The sequence below is a fragment of the Copidosoma floridanum genome, unplaced genomic scaffold (genome assembly GCF_036245765.1).
Source record: "Copidosoma floridanum isolate Cflo_tuat_1 unplaced genomic scaffold, Cflo_Japanese_pri ptg000004l, whole genome shotgun sequence".
Classification (NCBI taxonomy): domain Eukaryota; kingdom Metazoa; phylum Arthropoda; class Insecta; order Hymenoptera; family Encyrtidae; genus Copidosoma; species Copidosoma floridanum.
The window spans coordinates 11,873,124-11,889,426 of NW_028321881.1; the positions used below are offsets into that span (position 1 = coordinate 11,873,124).

A 16,303-nucleotide genomic window follows, 5' to 3' on the forward strand; every position below is an offset into this window, starting at 1 on the left:
GATGAATTCTTCTACCCAATCAATTAGCCGGCGATCGTTTTTTTAGGAGGCGTGCGTGAATGCATAGAAAGGAACCTGAACCGATGTTGCATTGGGAAGGCTTCACCGATAAAAATTTACAAGGCCCAAAAACCTTCGGAGCTCGAGGACCGTCTTGGGTCTGGGGAAATCGGCAATGGCCTGAATTTTCTCTTTGCACGGCCTTAAGCCATCCTAATCGATGAGATGGCCAAGAAAAACGATTCCCGATTTGTGAAATTCACATTTGGCTAGATTGAGGTGGAGGCCGAATTTTTTGAGACGTGCGAAAACCGTCTTGAGATGAGAATCGTGTTCCTCAGGAGAGGAAGAGAAAACTAAAATATCATCAAGATAAACAAAAATAAAGTTCAGATCACCCAAAGCCTGATTAATATATCTTTGAAAGGACTGCGAGGCATTGCAGAGGCCAAAAGGCATGAAAACATACTCAAACAAACCAAACGGGGTCGTGACTGCAGTCTTAATAATGTCCGTGGGCGCAATAGGAATCTGGTAATAGGCTATGTAAAAGTCAAGTTTTGCAAAAACTTTTTTACCCTTTCAGAGAACAGAATAATCGTAAAGGTAGGGTATGGTGAACTTATCGGGAACCGTGCAAGAGTTTAGACGGCGATAGTCCTCGCAGATTCTCCAAGAGCCATCCTTCTTACGAACCATGTGAATTGGGCTGGCCCAGGGGCTCTTGGAGTAGCGGCAAGTACCATTTCTGACAAGCTGCTCGAATTCCTCTTTGGCTATTTGATATTTTTCGGGATCGAGATGACGCGTGCGTTCGGTGACCGGTGGACCGTGAGTTTTTATATGATGAAAAACGTCTTTAAAACCGTAATAAACTGAGCAGGTTTTTTACCTGTGACTTCAGGGAAGTCAGCAAGAATTTGAGAAATTCGAGAGCTAGAGGAAAAGAGACTGATTATGGGCGAGTCGGCCTCTCTGAGACAGCCAATTAAGTAGAAGTTCGAGTGAGGGTCAATGAGCCTGCGGCGTGAAACGTCAACGATAAGACCATAAAAGTGCAGGAAGCCTGCCCCCAAAATAGGGCTAGAAACGTCGGCACGATGGAATTTCCAGGGAAAACGGCGTTTCAAGCGCAGATTAAGCGCCAGGTCTACCTCACCGTAAGTATGGATTACGGAATCATTGGCTGCGAACAATTTAAAGTCAGTGGATCTGGCTGAAAGATCGGTCTTGGGCAGAAAGGAGATTTCTGCTCCCTTGTCAACAAGAAAAAGAAAACCAGACGAGATGTCGCGGATATAGAAGCGGCTTGCTCCAGAAGAAACCTCGCTCGCAGCTTCCACGCGAGGAGGAGAACCTAGTTTTCCTGTGCCTTAGGCCAAGAGCAGTTGCCCTTACAGCGAAAAGCCCTAGCGCTATACTTACGATGGATGTAGCAAAGATCATCAGATTTGGGGCCGGGGTTGGACTCAGACTTAGTAGCCTTGTCATCATTGCGGCGAGAGTGGTTGTTACGATTACGTGACTTTGAGCGGCCGCGGGAGGGGCCGATCTTATTTTTACCCATAAGGAGATCGACTTTTTTTTTTAAGGTATCAACATTGTTTGATAATTTTTCAAAAAGCTAAAAGGATCGATCATCCATGGACGAAATCAAAAGGTTTTCTACTCAGCTAATGGGTCGGGTCGTGGCTTGGGCATGAGTTTTGACAGCGGAGATATTCGTGTGTTCGGAGGCGAGGGAGTCACAGTACCTATCTGCTGCCTCTGCTAAAGCTGTTAGGGATGTGATATTAAGGATTGAAAGAGCTGCATGACAACCGGGAGAAAGTTGCTCCAGGAACACGATCCTGAGGACCTTCTCCCTACATCCTTTCTCCAAGGCACGCATTCTGCTCAAAATCATGGACGGTTTGCCTTCTAGCGAAACCTAGTTGCGCAAAAGCTGACGGAGACGCTGTTCCGACGAGCCCCCAGAAGTAGAAATTATACGTTTTTTGATTTGCTCGTAAAGATCTGGAGGCCTCAGATGCAAATTCAATAAATCAAGAATGGACATCATAGAATCCGAATCTAATTTTTCGGCAATGTAGCCCGATTTGGTCGCGGAGACCGTGACACCGCAATTTCTAAGCGTAATTTCGGCTTGAGCAAACCACGCCTGAGGGTAAGAACGCATGAAGTTCGCTATTTTGGCAGCTCTCGCAGCAGCCACTACCTGAGATGTCGGATCTTCGCTGTCGTCACCCCTTGCGTTTAAATTGTTAGATCTACCCTGCACCTGTAGTTCTAGCTCTCCGATTTTGTCCATTGCTTGCTTGAGCGACGCTTGTAGTTCTTTGGCGGAATGATTCAAAATCTCAATAGAAGAAGCCAAGTAAATAAACAAACAAACAAAAAATTTTACGCAAAATGCACGACAAGAGTGTAGGACTGCAAGGGTTTTAAAAAAAATAGACTATTTTAATTAAAAAAAAAAATAATAACGTTAAAGTCTGAAAATACGCGGAGCCTCATTTTGAAATCGTGTTGAATGAGATACAAATAAACAACAGCAAGCACGGCTTTAAGCAAAACACAAGGTGATTTCAAGAAAACGCTGCGAGTTGTGCACGCGCGCGCGCGTCGAGACACGACATATAATACGCAAGTTCATGTGGGCCTGCGCAAAGACTGTAATTGTAAACAACGCGAGAAAAAGTATATATGTATATACAAGTAATCAAGACGGTACGCAAAAAAAACAAAGCATGCCAACACTATTGAATCACCTTAATTATAATTGCAAATGTTCGGCGAAATCGCAATTCGCAAGGTCACGCATGAGTACCTGCAGGAGCTGCGGCAAGACGATGAGCTTAGGGCCACTGCAAGCTGGAGCTGGTATGATGAGCTGCATCAATGATGGGCTGTCGCTGAGCAATGCCGTTGGCTGGCGTAAACACGCAAGAATGCTGCACGGTCAAAAGCACTGTACTGGAAGCGTCCGGAAGGGCTCGGATCACTCGGTGATTTTGGCGTCGAGAGGCCGAGACGATGTATTTTGGGAGAATCATCGACGAGGTGTTAGCGTGAGCCCTAGGAAGGCTGGCTCTCGATAGGCAACAATAATGGCTGCCAAAACACAAACTTGCTGTTTACATCTTCCAGGAAGTATGATAATACCTTTCCTCTTCCTGAAACCCAAATAAGAAAAATGTAACGTTACGTAAGAGAGTAACGGAAAAATGTATGGGAACAAGAGAATGAAGGAGACAATTAACTACTCTCACCTATTTACTTCCACTGCTTTCTCTTTTCTGCGCACTGGCACCGTTTTTTCTCTGCCTCTTTCTCTTTCTTTCTCTCTCCTTCTCTCTCTTTCTCTCTCTTACACACTTTACCACTGCATAAAACTATTGTACATGCGTCTTTTTATGGGATATGATGTGTATGTAGCCTATGAATCGGCTTGAGGTGGCAGTCCCATGGCTGCCGTGTCCACGAGTTGAGGAAGGAGGTGAAGTAATTAAACGCTTGTTAACATTAACAAGAAAATGTTTAATATTCACTAGTAAGAAAGGGCTTCTCAGGAAAGCTACAAAATGTGTGCTCGCAATGACGGTGGAGACTTCTCTGCTTGCGCAGCGGCCTGCACTGCGAGCAGAGATGCTGGAGAAAGAGAAGTGGAGGAAGGCTAAAGAGCCTACTCTTTTACCGACGGTTGCGCAGCAGGGTCGGGTCCCCACATTTTTTCCTTTTCCTTTTGTTTACTATACAAGTAGTCTATACCAGTCACCGCATAGACATACACGCTCACACACACACACACGTGCATGCACGCCCACACGTACACATGTGCATGTATATATAACAGCCTCTTTACAATTTCTAAACACACAATGTGAGCAACGCTCCAATACTTGTTCTAGCCCTCTTTAGACATTTTTCACCGCTTCCGTAGGGATTATTTCATCTATATAATTTGTTAACGCGTTTCCACACCTCCTTTAAAGTAGTGATTTGGCGCGCCGATTTTATTTATCTTTGATTTTTAATACGTTTATTAACTGCATTATTTCACATCAAATAACACTTGTTCTAATTTTTAAATGAAACTTATTGTGGGGATGAGCTTTTATTAATAATTATCAGGATTTTAACTTTATTATTTAAAAAGTAAGTATATTTGTAATTAGAATTAAGTATAACGTTATGTCACAGTTTACACAGTTGCGACATTCCGTGCTAAAGAGTGTCCACCAGGTGCCATGTTTCTGGTCATACAATCCGCAAAAATTTGAATGCCCACTGATTTTGCCTTATCTGTCCTGAATTTTTTTCAAAAACACATGAAATGTCCTAAATTTTGACAAAACTTATATTTTTAAAATGTTTTGAGCAGAAAACTTTTCGTTTTTCTGTAACTGTAGTTGTATACCGAACTAACTCAAACTGATGCATAATCAATGGAATAAATAATAAACGAAATTAGCCTTTAGTAATTGTGGATGACATTAATCAGATTATTAGTTTCTAAAAACGAACTGTTTAGTTTAAAAGTTATATTTATTGCGCTACAGTTACATTAAGATTCTTTCTCTTACAATAGTAACGCTTTCCTTACCTTTACTATCTCTTTACGTGTAAAACCAAAACAAAGAATTTCACCTGTATTAAGCTTATGTTAATCTATCTTAACCACTAGCTAGTTTCACTTTACTATTTCAATGTATAGACCCAAAATGCTTCAGACATTTAAATTTAACTGTTCTGCACAACAGTCAGTCAGCTCACGGCCGCTGTTGAGAATGCTTCTCTCACAGCGAGCATTGGTAATTAATTTGATAATAAATTTGTACATAGTTATTCGTAACGTGATACTTTGGTAACTACTGATCTCGATTCCTACTCGCGACAATTGCCATTCCAGCATTACTTTCCGGCGCAAACACGAATCTTGAGTAAGTATGAATGATAATAACCAGTTTATTAGTTTCTAGAAACGAACCTTCAGTAAGTGTGAATATAAGTCTTCTTTTACGTATGCTCTAATGTACTTATTGACTACGAGCACATCTCAGAGGGTGCCGCCAATACCGGAGTTTAATACCAATTGCCATTAAAAGCATTGGATCTTATGGAAATGGTACTATTTTAATTAATTAAAAACATGATTTCATGAGATAATTTATGACATTGGTACTTATTCTTACACGACATTGGTATACTTTATCGAATTCAAATTATTTTGGAGTGATTACTGCATTCTCTTAGTTACATTATCGAAATTAATCACCAACTAGCCAGGCAAGGTTGGTCAGCTCATCAGACGTGCCATATATATATATAGGTATAGCCAATACGTGCTGTTTACCTGAAGAGCCCTGTGACCCCTGTTTTTTTGTTCTCCTGCTGATTTATTTTTTCTTGAATAATTTTTTTATAATAAACTATTCCAATGTTGTGTAAAAATACTCATTTGTTAGTAAAGGAAACTATAAACAAACAAAAATTTTTATAAAAGCTAATTCTGCTTTCTGCGATTTTGCACTGTGCGCCTTTCCCCCGTGTTTTTGGTAGTACAAAATGGCGCATGCACACTAAGAAATTAAGACACAATTTTGTATGGAGTGTCGCAACTGTGTGAACTATCGTTATGTTTTGAAAAGTTCACATCTTTGCCAAAAATATCATAACGATTATAGTTTTTTTTCTATTCCTTTCGCACTTGCAATAATACAAAAAAAAAAAAAAAAAAAAGAAAAAAACAAATGATCGAATACACGAACAAGGGATACGAAATTGGAATCTTTTACCCAGGCATTGCAACAGTGGAAGCAGGGAAGAGCATTTACGGCTCTGACCAATCGAAAAAGATACAGTCATTTTTTTGGGTTTGTAAAACTATAAGTTTTTTATTCATTTCTCTTTATTGGATCCAGGTAACAAACACATAATAATATAGTAATAAGTAATAAACACATTGTAATAAAATAACCTGGCTGCCACTGGACAGGCAATTACCAATTTTTTTGTTATAATTTTTTATTTTTGTGCATTTTCACTACATCTTTAATTTTCTTTTTTCTTAAAAAAAAATTTTTTTAAGTACTTTTTTTTGTTTAGTTTGTGTAACTGTTTTGTTATTTTGCAGATTATTTTTTATTTTAACCGATAGAACAATTTGCATCGATATCGGTTATTATCAAGTACTTGTAAGCCATGATTGTAAGCACAAGAGTATGCACTAGCATCTTACTATCAGGCCCACTTCCTTATATCCCGTCCCTACCGCGGAAGTATTATGGAGAGCAACAACTGCCGAATCTGCACTAGTAAGGCTAAAGCTGCATCGAAATAGGCAAGGTCGGATACTTAGGTAGCGTAATTCATCATATAGTAGTTGTATTGAGTTGTTTGAGAATATAGGTAACAATTGTCTCATCTCTTTAGTCCTGTAAAGAAAATACCTTGATGCCGAGCCTTGCTACTTACAGGTCAATGAGTGAGGTATGACATGTTACATAGCGCTCGACTAATTGTATAGGCAGATGCTCGGCACGGTGCTCTTTAACGACCATTTTGTGTGCCCGCCGTATGCTTTAGCAGATAGGTTTGCTCACGCGTACTGCTTGGCCACTTTGTTTACAATATATAAATACAATGTATATAAATTGGTTGCCTGGCCCACAGTGGTCGTGCTAGTTTTTTTTTAAGTGAGTCATACACATATTTATATTTTTCATTATTTAGTTTTAGTACATTATTATATTTGATCATATTGTCTTTCCTGGTGTTTTGTCTCTAACTAAATGACAGTGATGTAAAAAACGCGTTGCGTTAATAAATAAAGTTAGTTCTCTCTATTCTTAAACATGTCCTTAGAATACAAAAGTAGGCAAGTTGGAGTACACGATATTTGGATTAAGAAGGTTATAGTGGGAGGTAATAAAAGCCAGTTAATTACATTTATGTAGCAGCCTGCTGGTATATTGATGTTTGGAGAACTCATCCGAAATAATCCCTACAGTAGTTTACGGCGTATTTTAATCAACTTGCTACCTGTCCTGTATATAGCATTAATTTACTATCTTACCACGTACACATTAACGTCCCATTCGTTTTCGTATTTTCTTAACCTCTCAGATACGTACACATAAATATGACAATTTTATTAAAGGACTTAGAGTTTTCTGTCAGTGCAAGTGCAACAAAAGGGGATGAGCTCGAAACGTTGAGCAATGATACAAAATTAGGAGTGAAAATGGGTGCGGTCAATCATTATACAAATGGGGAAATTTTCCAATACGTGATACTATTAGGACTCAAAAGTAATGGGACTACATTAGAGGCTAGAGATTGATTGCAAAAGTTTTTAAATAGGAAACGTTTTGGACCATCAGCTTACACATGGAATAGGAAAGTCGATGAGATCACACGGTCGGAAAACAATACTTCAGCTATGGAGATTTTGGACGTAGAAGATAGATCAGAACACGATGAAACCCGATTCGTATACGATGTATCATCTGAAATAAACGCCAACGTTGCAAAGGTGTATCGAAGCAACACCTCATTACCTGTAACAAAAAAATTCTGGGATGTTGTCAGCGGGCAAGTACGTCGTGATCTCAATAGCGTGGGAGTATAAGATAATCATGTAGAAATGAATTTGGTAATGCGTGATGGACAAGGCCTGCTGATGCACACATACAAAGCGTCGCAAACCTACAGGAAATATTATGAGTAGAAGATAACGCTTATTTACAACTGATGAAAGTATTGACCACTACAGTCATTACTACACTGGCCAGGGAGGATAAAACGGCAAATTAGCTAAAGAGTGTGCAGCAGCAACTAGAGGAAATGCTAGCTCCATTAAATGATATGATGCTAATAAAACAAGAGGCCAGAAAACGGTGCCAGAATGCACAAGCATCACCCTCTAAGGAGAAAAAATCAACGAGCAATAACACAAAAAATCCTGGAGAAAATACCTCTACGGAAAACAAAGACCGATCGTTCTTTATTTGCCGTAACGTCGGACACTGGTGTAATATATGATTTCCCCTACCGTGAGTACTGTACTAAATGTGGCAAGATAGGAGATAAATACTTCAAGTGCTCGAAGTATCGGGTGGAGAGATCAGAAGATACCAAAAGAGGGGGGCAATAGGAGTCAGTGCTGCCTCACGAGATCAAGACATGACTCTAAATAAACTAGAGACTACAGTAACCAAAGATAAGGAACGACAGAGACTTCTCGAAACTTGTTCAGCAATCGGATTTGTGGTACTGACATTTTTGACATGGCTAGTAGGGAAACTAGGCGATGTACAAAGGTGTAGTAGTCAGAGGGTATATTAACTGAGAGAGTTTTTGCAAGTGGCTCTGTCAGCTTTCAAGAATTACTGGATATGTACTACCACAACATTATCACAGTGGAAAGACGAAGTGACAAAAAGAATCAGTTCTATAGCCAACTATGGGCACTGAAAGTTCCTAGGGAATGGGGAAGTTAAAAAAAACACCTTCAAAGCAGTGGATGGAAGGAACGGTTGGAGCTGAGCTTCCTACCATCGACCGAGAACGCAGTGTCTGCCACGGGTCAAGGACTTGGGTGGGGGACGTATGGAACTAAAATTTACCGCTTAATGTCACAGGTATTAGAGTGCAAGCCCTCGTGAATATCGGTGCAGAACATTGTTATCTGGAAAAAGTAATCACTAGATGGGTTAAGAGTTTCCAACCCTGTCGCGCTACGATTTCTGTTGCCAACGGCAAAGTACTGGTCGTTGAAGGCACCGTAAGCGTTGCATTAATCATCGGGAAAACGACCAAGACACTAATGTTGGGATTGGTGGACGAGTTGAAGTACGAAGCCATTTTTGGGATAGGTTTTCTGAAAACTTTTCATGTTATTGTAGACCACCGTAAGGATTCATGGTGCATTCCTACAAGTCCATGTCAAGAATTTAAGGGGAAGAAGAGTGATCAGATACGCTCATCAGCAATTGCTGTTGTGGGAGGATTAATAATGATGACCCCTTCTGAAGAGCAAGAGCTCAAGAAAGTCCTCAACAATTTGATAGTCTGTCACCCAGAAAAGCTTGGTATCACAACCGTAGCCAAACGCAGTATCGATGTGCAAGATTACCTTCCCATTAAACAACGTCCATGACGGTATTCGCCCAAACTCCTGATGATCGCGTATGATGAGATAGACTGGTTGTTGTATTAAACTATTATCGAAGAATCCGAAAGTTCGTGGTATAGTTGTCCGCTTCTTGTGCCAAAAACAAACGAAAAATTTTGTTTTTGTATAGATTACCGGAAATTATACGAAATTACATGGAAAAATGCTTATCCCATGCGACTAATGGACGACATCTTAGATAAATTGCGTTGGGCCAGGTACATATTGAAAATCGATCTTAGCGAGGCCTACCATCAAATCCTCTTCAATGAGAATAGCAAGCAATACACAGCGTTTGCTGTAGAGAATTATATCAATATGTATGCATGCACTTCAAATTTACCAACTTACCAGCTACACTCCAGACCACCATAGATTATATTATTAAACCAGAATGGGAACCATACGCTTACACATTTATGGACGATATTATAATTGTCTTGGAAACGTTCAAGGACCACCTTAAGTGGTTAAGGATTGTTTTGAGAGCATAAAAGGAGGCAAATCTTGTGACTCATAGCGAAAAGTCAGAGTTTGGGTGTGGAGAGGTCAAGTACCTTGGATAAGTGGTTGACGAGAAAGGTCTTAGGACACATCTTGACAAAATTAGGCCAATCCTGGAGCATCCCGCACCCACTACCCTCAAACAACTCAAGAGATTCATAGACATGATTGGATGATATTCCAGGTTTATCTCCGATTTCTTCAAAAAGAAATTACCCCTTACGAAGCTCATGTCCAAAGACGTGAGCAATAGTCAACCTTTGAAAGCCTTAAACAAGCCCTGATCAAAGCACCGGTTTTATCGAGATCTGATTCTTTGCAACTGTTCGTCCCACAAACAGATGCCAGTGACTAAACTGTTGGTGCTGTATTGACATAGAACCTTGAGAGCGGAGAACATGCAATATGTTATGTCAGCCGCACTCTAAGCAAGCCAGAACGGAACGATACAATGACAAAAAAGGAGTGTTGGGCTGTAATGTGGGCTATGGATAGATTAAGGAGATATATACAAGGTGAACGCATTACAGTAATCACAGATGACATCAGTCTGTTACGGCTTACTAGGTTGAAGGACCCAGTAGGAAGATAGGCTCAATGGAATACTACGTTGCAGGCATATGACTTGGAGTTCGTCCATAGAAAGAGAAAACTACGTCAGGTTCCGGACGCCCTTTTCTGTGCACATTAAAACTCACAGTCATTACGCCCAATATAGAGCAAGTAAGTGATAAATGGTTCTTGAAACGGGTAAAAAGGGTGCAAGCGCTTCCACGGAAATTTGTAAATTGAAAATATAAGAATGGAACCCTTTTCTTCCACAAACCTAACCCTATCATTAGCACAACGATAGAGAATCTCGATTAATGGAAAACCGTTCTGCCGAAGGAACACTGTGTCAAAGAATTATACAATGCTCAAGATGCTTCCCAATGCCTGTCTCGCTTGTCACGCTGCACTCCTGTACCTGTAAAGAGGAAAAAAGGAAAGGGGGGAGGTGGTACCGAAGCCGTGGACGTAACGTGTCTCGTCCGTCTCCTTGTTGTCCGTCGTCCTCTGGATTTCTGCACCTGTAATACAGAAGGGGGGTCTGCACGGGGTTTCTCTCTTTCTAAGGAGAGAAATAATAATGGGGACACAATAACTTTTAGTTTTAAGGAAATTGTTTAATCAAACTCTTCGCCGTGTGGTACAAATTAACTCCTCGACGGCGCTGTAGCAGTTCTGCCTCGCTGCGCGAACCGCGAACGCTCGTTCGGGATCCTGAGATCAGGAGGGGCTGCTGTTCTAACGCGTTCCTGGCCACGTCACACACACACTCCCGAATCCCCTCACCCGCACCCTCTCACCGTCTCTCGGTCCTGTCCCTTCCCTGCCCTGGTGTCCACACAATCTTACTTTCTTCTTCTCCCTGCTGCTCTTTCCTACTCGTCCTGTTGGGTTTTCTTCGCACTCTCGCTCTCTCTTTCGCTCTCTCTGTCTCCCGGTAACCTTACCCTTGCCCCCTTCTGTTCCTGGTCCCGGTCCTTTCTCACTTTCTTTATTCCTCTTGACTGCGCTCTTTCTCCTCACGTACTCTGGACGGAAACACGCGAACCCTTTCAGCGGCACTCCCGAGCATGCACCCGCGATGATCTCGTACTCTGGTACGCTCTCTCTATCTCTCTCGCTCCTTCACACACGCTCACTCTTTCGCTCTCGCTCTTGCTCACTCTATCCACGACTCCTGAACTGAGTCTAAGCATCCTGCCTGTGCTCGCGAGTCTTAGTACGACGCATAAAAACGGGGGAGAAAAGACACGCTACCTCTCGGCTTCTCAAACTTTTTTCTCTCTCTCTCTAATACCCGAGGGCCACCGCCGCGGCCCAAACAGTGTTGCGTGCGCTCACTCGTACTCGTTCCTCGCAGTTGCTGCTGTGCCCTGCGTCGCTTCGTCCTCTTTTACTTTTTCCGGGAGCAAAACAAAAGAAACAATTCCAGGAAGGTGCGCCTTTGCCGGTGTGATGTCATACGCGTTGCGTCAGTGAGAGCAGCACGAGCCTGGAGGCCAGATTTACCTCGTTACACGCTAATTGTTGTTATTGGGCTGGTTATTTTCAAGATTTAGTTCAGTATGTCGCGGGGTGTCAAGACTGCCAACAGTGAAATGTTCTACAGGAAGCCCCAGCTGGTTTCATGGGGAAAAGAATAATAGAACAACCGTGGATAGCAACAGCAATGGATATTGCAGGGCCAAAACCTCCATCGAAGAATGGACAGAGAGATCAATTGTTCATTCAAAATCTATTTACTAAATACGTCGAGTTAAATGCACTCTGAATAGCAGACGAGAAAAGCATCCAAAAGGCGGTAGAGGAATTAGTATTGAACAGGTGGGGAAAACCAAAATACATCTCAACTGACGACCACACGGAGTTTGTTAATCGAAAACTAAAAGAAATTTGTAAAATTTATGGCATCAAACACTTGATCATTTGATGCACGCCTGCATAGGTTTGCATTTGCAGTAAATACAATGGAGCAGAGATCCATGACATTAACTTCAGCGTTCCTGAATTTTGGGCGGAATCTCCCACCTGTAGCCCTTCTGAACTGAGACACCCCAGCTGCGCCGCTAGATTTGACTAATACAAGATTATGGGCCGATAAGGTTAGCCACTTAGAAATGATTAGAGATTTGGTTATGAAACATCTCGAGTCAGCGCGGGAGAAGCAAGAAAAATATTACAATAACGGGTTGAGGGCCGAATCATTTGCGTAAGAAGATAGTGTAATACGAAGAAATCACCTACTCTCCTCAGAAACTCCATGATTCGCAACGAAACTCGCGCACAAATTTGTAGGCCCTTACCCTGTAACCCAGTTCCTTTCAGAGGTAGTAGGTGAAGTGAGGGACAACACGATAAAAAAATTGATAAAAACCCATATTAGTGACCTCAAGCGGTACTCACCCCCATGCCAAGTTGTTGACAATGAATCTAAAGTGAGCTATATGCCTACAGATCCCAACCATAAGAGGGTGAGGAATTACGCACCAACCAACTGGGCGCAAGGCTTGGGTAGCCATATTGAGAAGAGGATGCGATCCCTGACTTGACAAAGTATATCTAAAGCCGAGCAAGGCAGAACTGAGGGGATCCAGTGTGGTCGCCCAGCTGGTATGGTTTGCAATCCAACCAAGGCTGATAGCGGAGGGGAGGCAGTTCACTCGGGAAACAGCGCATCCGGACACTCTTTCACTAGGTCCCAGGCCCGAAGGACCACCTATTTCTGAAGAAGATTGTGAGTCGCCGGCATGGTTAAGGGAGGCAAACTCTGTTCTTCCACTAAGATACAGCTTGCCACCACTGTCGTGTGGGAGCACAGCCGATCCAATATGGACTGCCTGGTCCAAATTAAAAAGAGATTAGGGCAAAATGAACAAAAAGGGGGGGGGGCTCACGTAACAAGAAATCAATCAAAAAAATAGATAAAATAAAAACAGAAATAAAATTAAAAAATGGGGGGGGGATAAATATAAATAAAGGGAAATAAAATAAAATAAAATAAAAATAATAAAAAAAAAAAGTAAAAAAATAAGTTGAGAATTTGAATATTGATAATAGGGGGTTATGATGCGTTGATTACCTGAAATTGAACAGAGGTTAATAAATAAAGAAAACCATTTAAATGGGAAAAAGCCAGAGGCATAAAAAACCCAGATTTATTAAGAAACGAAGACAAATACAAATTGATGAAATTGATAACTAATGAGATATGAAAATGCGAAATTTTAAATGCGGACTGGTCTTGTGTGCGTAAATGCGGATGTGTATGATTGTACGGAAGGACCTACTGGTAACGACTTCCGGTGTGTGAGTATGCGAGGAATTAATGAAGGCAGGGATAGGATTCCCTTGCGAACCGGCGGGCCCTGCTCGGTCGCACGAGTCAGCGCAAGGCTGGTGAAAGCGGACCGACGTCCGGAAATGCGGAATTGCCCCTTACGACAATTCAGACGCAGCTGGCGCTGCGATCGATGGATCGGGCGAGGAGTTAACTTTTCTGAGATTTCTCCATTAAGATGACAACAGATCCGACCTTGATTTCTCCCTTTCCCTCGAGCCATTTTGTCCTTTTTTGAAGTTTGTTGAGATATTCCGAATGCCAGCGTTTCCAGAAGTCCTGCCACGCCTTCACAATGAATTTCCATGCTGGTAGTTGGTTATCTGGAACGGAAGTCAAATTGTGATCAGGCAACATCGTAAGAGGACGACCAATAAAGAAGTGCACGGGTGTAAACGCTGATGGGTCGTTTGGATCGCTTGACATTGAACTGATAGGTCGCGAATTTAAAATTGATTCGATTTCGATGCAAAGGGTATTGAGTTGTTCAAAGGTAAGCACTTGCTTTCCGATCACGCGTTTGAGATGATGTTTAAACGATTTTACCGTGGACTCCCAAATCCCACTGAAATGTGGTGACACTGGCGGATTGAAATGCCATTTGATGTTTTGCTTCGCAGTATAACTGCTGATTGTATCGTGGAAAGAGTCTGAGTGGACTAGGTTGAAGATTTCGCGTAACTCATTATTTGCACCTATGAAATTGGTTCCGTTATCTGAGTATACGTGCGATGGGATTCCTCGTCGCCCTATAAACCTCTTAAACGCTCCAAGAAACGCTTCTGTGGTCATGTCGCTAGCTATTTCGATGTGGACGGACTTTGTGGGCATGCAGATAAAAACGCAACCGTAAGCTGATAAAATCACTTGATTTCGGAACTTCTTCTCCTTTATGTTGATTGGCCCAAAATAATCAACGCCTACGTGCTGAAAAACCGCATTTTGTTGGACACGCGCTCGCGGCAAGTCGCTCATTTTGGCCTGAAGATTCACGGGTCGATGCCTAATGCATGTAATGCAATGCCTGACGATCCACCTAACCTGATTCTTACCATCTAACAACCAAAAGCATTGGCGAATCTTGTACAGCGTGCCTTGAATTCCCGCGTGCAACAAAGAATGATGGACTTCCCTAATGATAAGATCGGTCACGTGATGATAGGAGGGCAACAAAATCGGGTACTTCTGACGATCAGGAATTTGCGCGTGTCATAGTCGACCACCTACTCAAAGTAGACCGTCCGCGTCAATGAATGGATCGAACGCAGCGAGTTTGGTGTTCTTTGTACTTCCGGTTCCCTTGATCTGCTCAATCTCCTTGCCAAACTGTTCCTGTTAAATAAAAATTAAAAGCCTTGTTTCTGCTCTGGACCTTTCTGCAATCGAGAGTGGTGCCTTGGTTCGATGAGACGCATGACGCCAGCGCAAGCAATAAGACAAGGAGCTAACTAATGCAAAGTAGGACAAGGATTGCTTGTAGAATGGTGGACTCGTGGATTATTCCTGAAACGACAAATTTGACGCAGTTGGTGTTGCGGAATAAGAGGGTTTCGAGGTCGATAAGAGACAAGTTGACGCCTTCAAGCCTGGTAAATCGATGTTGTGATTTCTCGTTGAATTTGGCCATGCTTCTTCTGGACCATACAACCAAGACTTTCCCGACTTCTACTCACGATTCTCGACGAACTCGGCCGGGTTTTGTTCCCTGGAAAGAACATCCGCGAAATTGTTTTTACTTGCCACGTGACGCCACTCTATCGTTGATGACCACTCCTGGATTTCAGCGACACGATTTCCTTCGAAGACTTTGAGGACCTGAGGGAATTTCTTGATTCACTGCAACACGATCTCAGAATCGGACCAAAATACGACCTTGTAAATGACAAAGGGAAAGAATTCCCTACACTCCTTGAACAATCGAACCAGCGTTAAGGCGCCGCACAATTCAAGTCGAGGAATCGTTGTTTGTTTGACTGGGGCGACGTGGGATTTCGCACAAGCTGAGCACACGAGAACCTTCCCAGACCTATCCACTGATCTCACATACAAGCAAGCCCCATATCCACGGTTGCTGGCGTCGCAAAACCCGTGGATTTGAATCGTGACAGCGTGTGGAAAAAGAAGGAGTCTTGGAAACGATACCCTTTCCAATAAGTTAAGCTGCTTAGCAAACGAGGCCCACTTGGTGAACAGGTCCTGAGGTACAGATTCGTCCCAGCCTACCTTTGATTTCATACACTCCTGCATAATAACCTTGGCTGCGAATACAACTGGACCTAACAAACCTAGAGGATCGAAAATTCCAGCTATTTCTGACAAGATGTTTCTCTTCATGATTGTTGCGAGCAACTTGATTAGATTGACCGTGTATAAAAATTAGTATACAAATTCACTCTCAACCTTTATGGTTCCCCCAAAAAAAACTAATGTAAAGAAATATCTTGAAATCAAGCTGATTCTAATTGGAAAAAAGTGAAAGGGGGTAACAACAAAAAGAAAAAAAAAAACAAATCTTGTCTGTATTGACGACGTTGACTCAACTTCTGGCAGCTGGGAGAAGGTTGATCCGTGGAAGCGACGGCGTTGAAAACAACGATGATTGATGGGGATGTTAATGAGGCAGTGAAACTTCAAACCTCATAAGAGGCACCAAAATGTCGTGTGGGAGCACAGCCAATCCAGCATGGATTGCCTGGTCCAAATTAAAAAGGGATTAGGGCAGAATGAACAAAAAA

General features: G+C 42.2%; 3 protein-coding genes across 3 annotated transcripts; all 3 read right to left on the reverse strand.

Annotated features, from left to right (window-relative positions):
* Positions 1 to 582: 582 nt before the first annotated feature.
* LOC149375732 (uncharacterized) lies at positions 583 to 1,567 on the reverse strand. Its single transcript, XM_089596049.1, has 3 exons — positions 1,426 to 1,567; positions 893 to 1,366; positions 583 to 857 (listed from the first exon to the last, which is right to left on the reverse strand). Exons 1-3 carry the CDS (start codon positions 1,565 to 1,567, stop codon positions 583 to 585), a joined length of 891 nt encoding a protein of 296 aa, XP_089452175.1.
* Positions 1,568 to 13,718: 12,151 nt separating this feature from the next.
* Positions 13,719 to 14,543, reverse strand: LOC149375733 (uncharacterized). The gene has a single exon (XM_089596056.1). The coding sequence runs from the start codon at positions 14,541 to 14,543 to the stop codon at positions 13,719 to 13,721; it is 825 nt and encodes a 274-aa protein (XP_089452182.1).
* A 690-nt stretch (positions 14,544 to 15,233) lies between these two features.
* Positions 15,234 to 15,902, reverse strand: LOC111643520 (uncharacterized). The gene is made up of 2 exons (XM_089596062.1): positions 15,441 to 15,902; positions 15,234 to 15,383 (listed from the first exon to the last, which is right to left on the reverse strand). Exons 1-2 carry the CDS (start codon positions 15,900 to 15,902, stop codon positions 15,234 to 15,236), a joined length of 612 nt encoding a protein of 203 aa, XP_089452188.1.
* Positions 15,903 to 16,303: the final 401 nt, after the last annotated feature.

Excerpts from the sequence above, each read along its gene's own strand:
- LOC149375733 (XM_089596056.1), bottom strand. The coding sequence starts at position 14,543 with ATGAGCGACTTGCCGCGAGCGCGTGTCCAACAAAATGCGGTTTTTCAG.
- LOC111643520 (XM_089596062.1), bottom strand. The coding sequence starts at position 15,902 with ATGAAGAGAAACATCTTGTCAGAAATAGCTGGAATTTTCGATCCTCTA. Across the intron at positions 15,384-15,440 it reads TTCCCTTTGTCATTTACAAG|GTCCTCAAAGTCTTCGAAGG; the intron begins GTCGTATTTTGG and ends AAATTCCCTCAG.
- LOC149375732 (XM_089596049.1), bottom strand. The coding sequence starts at position 1,567 with ATGGGTAAAAATAAGATCGGCCCCTCCCGCGGCCGCTCAAAGTCACGT. Across the intron at positions 1,367-1,425 it reads TGATCTTTGCTACATCCATC|GAAAACTAGGTTCTCCTCCT; the intron begins GTAAGTATAGCG and ends CCTAAGGCACAG. Across the intron at positions 858-892 it reads TGACTTCCCTGAAGTCACAG|ACGTTTTTCATCATATAAAA; the intron begins GTAAAAAACCTG and ends ACGGTTTTAAAG.